Here is a 1,891-nt window from a genome sequence, read left to right as displayed (position 1 = left end):
AGTGGTTGGGTGTGCGGGGATGAAGGTTGGCCTGGATGATCTCCAGAGGTCCCTTCCAACCCCTGACATTCTGTGATTCTGTGTTAAATCCACGACCCAAGCCGTTTGCTTTCTGCCACCCACGAAGACTTTGTCAGGGAGGGGCAACGGGCTTTGAAACCGCTCGTTGCCGCCGACGGGCAGGGGTTTTATTTAATCCACATGCAACCCCGCAGGAGGAGGCGCTAACCTGCACGGAGAGGGAGCCCACCACGACCTTCTCATCCCCAGAGGGGGCCTTGCGCTCCAGCTCGCTGGTGATGTGCGGGATCATGTGGTCGAGGTCCCCGTTCTGCAGCTTCTCGGTGACGCCCTCCTCCTGGTCCTTCTTGGACGGCAGAGCCTCGGGGGTTTTTGGTGATGCTGCGGGACGGGGAGGGGGACACACACGGGGATCAGCCCTCGCTGCCCTTTCCACCCTTTCCCACCCAAGCAGCCCCCTGTGCTCGGCCTCACCTGGTCCTGCTGCTTCAGGAGCATCTTCAGGATCTTCTCTGTGAAGAAGAAGAGGTAGAAGCCCCCGAACACCACAGCGGATTTGGAAACGTAATAATCTTCCTGAGGGTTGAAGCCAAACGCCTGTGTGCGAAAAGGGGGACAAGTGACAGGAATAAGGAAGGGCCTCCAAGCGCCTGGCGCCTCTGGGGCAACACTCCCGCTTGCTGACCTCTCTCTAACCAGCAGCAGCTTTAGGGGCAAGCTCAGAAAATGCCTTTGGGAACCTTTAATCTCCCTCACACCCCCAGCCGAGCCAGCTGCACCCCACACCGGGGCAGGGATGCTAAACGCCAGCACAGAAAGCCTCCAGTGTCACGGAAAAAGAGCAGTAAAATAGCGTTTCTCTGCTTGAAGCAGACCAGAGGTCTCCCTGGAGCGATTCCCTTCCGAAAAGGGGCGAAAGGCCAGCTCCGACTGCGATCCCGAGGGGCTTCCAGCCTCCGTCCCTCGCTCTCGGCTCCCCTCCGACGCCGCCTTCCCCGTGTCCAGCCAGTGAGCGCCCAGAGACAGAGAAACAGCCCCCGAGAGAGAGAAAAAGGACGGACCCGATGGTCCTCACCCTACCTCGGGAATGAGCTGGAAGAGGGCGTTGGAGTAGAGAGTTCCAATCGCCAGAGCTATGAAGTAGAGGAGCAGCCGCTTGTAAAAGGTCTTCTTCATGAAGGGCACGACGCTGGCTCCCACCAGCGAGCAGAGGGAGATGACGGTCACGCAGAGGAAACCGTAACCCCAGACTGCAGCGTGCGTGCGTGCCAAACCCACCCCGGGGGGGCAAAAAAGAAATTCGGACGAGGGGAGGGAAGGAGATCAACGTGGGAAAGGGGAGGGAGGGGAAGGAATCCACGCCAGGAGGAAAGAGAGAGGAGGGAGGGGAGACAAGAGGACATTCATTAGTGATTGCTTGTTCATCCGGCATTGGTTTGAGAGGGGTGAAACCTGGTGCTGAGTGGCTTTGGAAAACGGCTCTTTGGGAAGGGTGGGAGGTCGGACGAGGGGAGGGAAGGAGATCAACGTGGGAAAGGGGAGGGAGGGGAAGGAATCCACGCCAGGAGGAAAGAGAGAGGAGGGAGGGGAGACAAGAGGACATTCATTAGTGATTGCTTGTTCATCCGGCATTGGTTTGAGAGGGGTGAAACCTGGTGCTGAGTGGCTTTGGAAAACGGCTCTTTGGGAAGGGTGGGAGGGAAACGGGGAGAGGAGCTCCCTTGGAGCAAGCAGCTCTTTTTTGAGCGCTCGGCTTGGAGGCGAGTTGGGGCAGCCAGGCCGTTTCCGAGCCAGCGCCCCAGCTCTGCTCCCCGAGCCCCCACGGCACACGGGGCAGCCGTTCCAGCGCCACAGAGCACCAACATGTCCC

At 59.4% G+C, this 1,891-nt stretch overlaps 1 protein-coding gene across 1 annotated transcript in view; it reads right to left on the bottom strand.

The window, feature by feature from the left end:
* The window catches only part of SLC39A14 (solute carrier family 39 (zinc transporter), member 14), a gene marked incomplete at its 5' end in the record, with an annotated part of 5,012 nt that overhangs the window by 1,401 nt on the left and 1,720 nt on the right, over positions 1–1,891 (bottom strand). Inside the window, 4 exon segments of the mRNA XM_009870535.1 lie at positions 230–393; positions 396–402; positions 496–618; positions 1,102–1,271. Of these exon segments, the coding sequence (XP_009868837.1) occupies positions 230–393; positions 396–402; positions 496–618; positions 1,102–1,271 (464 nt within the window).

Source organism: Apaloderma vittatum, unplaced genomic scaffold (genome assembly GCF_000703405.1).
Source record: "Apaloderma vittatum isolate BGI_N311 unplaced genomic scaffold, ASM70340v1 scaffold24475, whole genome shotgun sequence".
Taxonomy (NCBI): Eukaryota; Metazoa; Chordata; class Aves; order Trogoniformes; family Trogonidae; genus Apaloderma; species Apaloderma vittatum.
The sequence above is the reverse complement of the archived record's forward strand: the minus strand, read 5'-3'. Positions and strand labels throughout refer to the sequence as shown.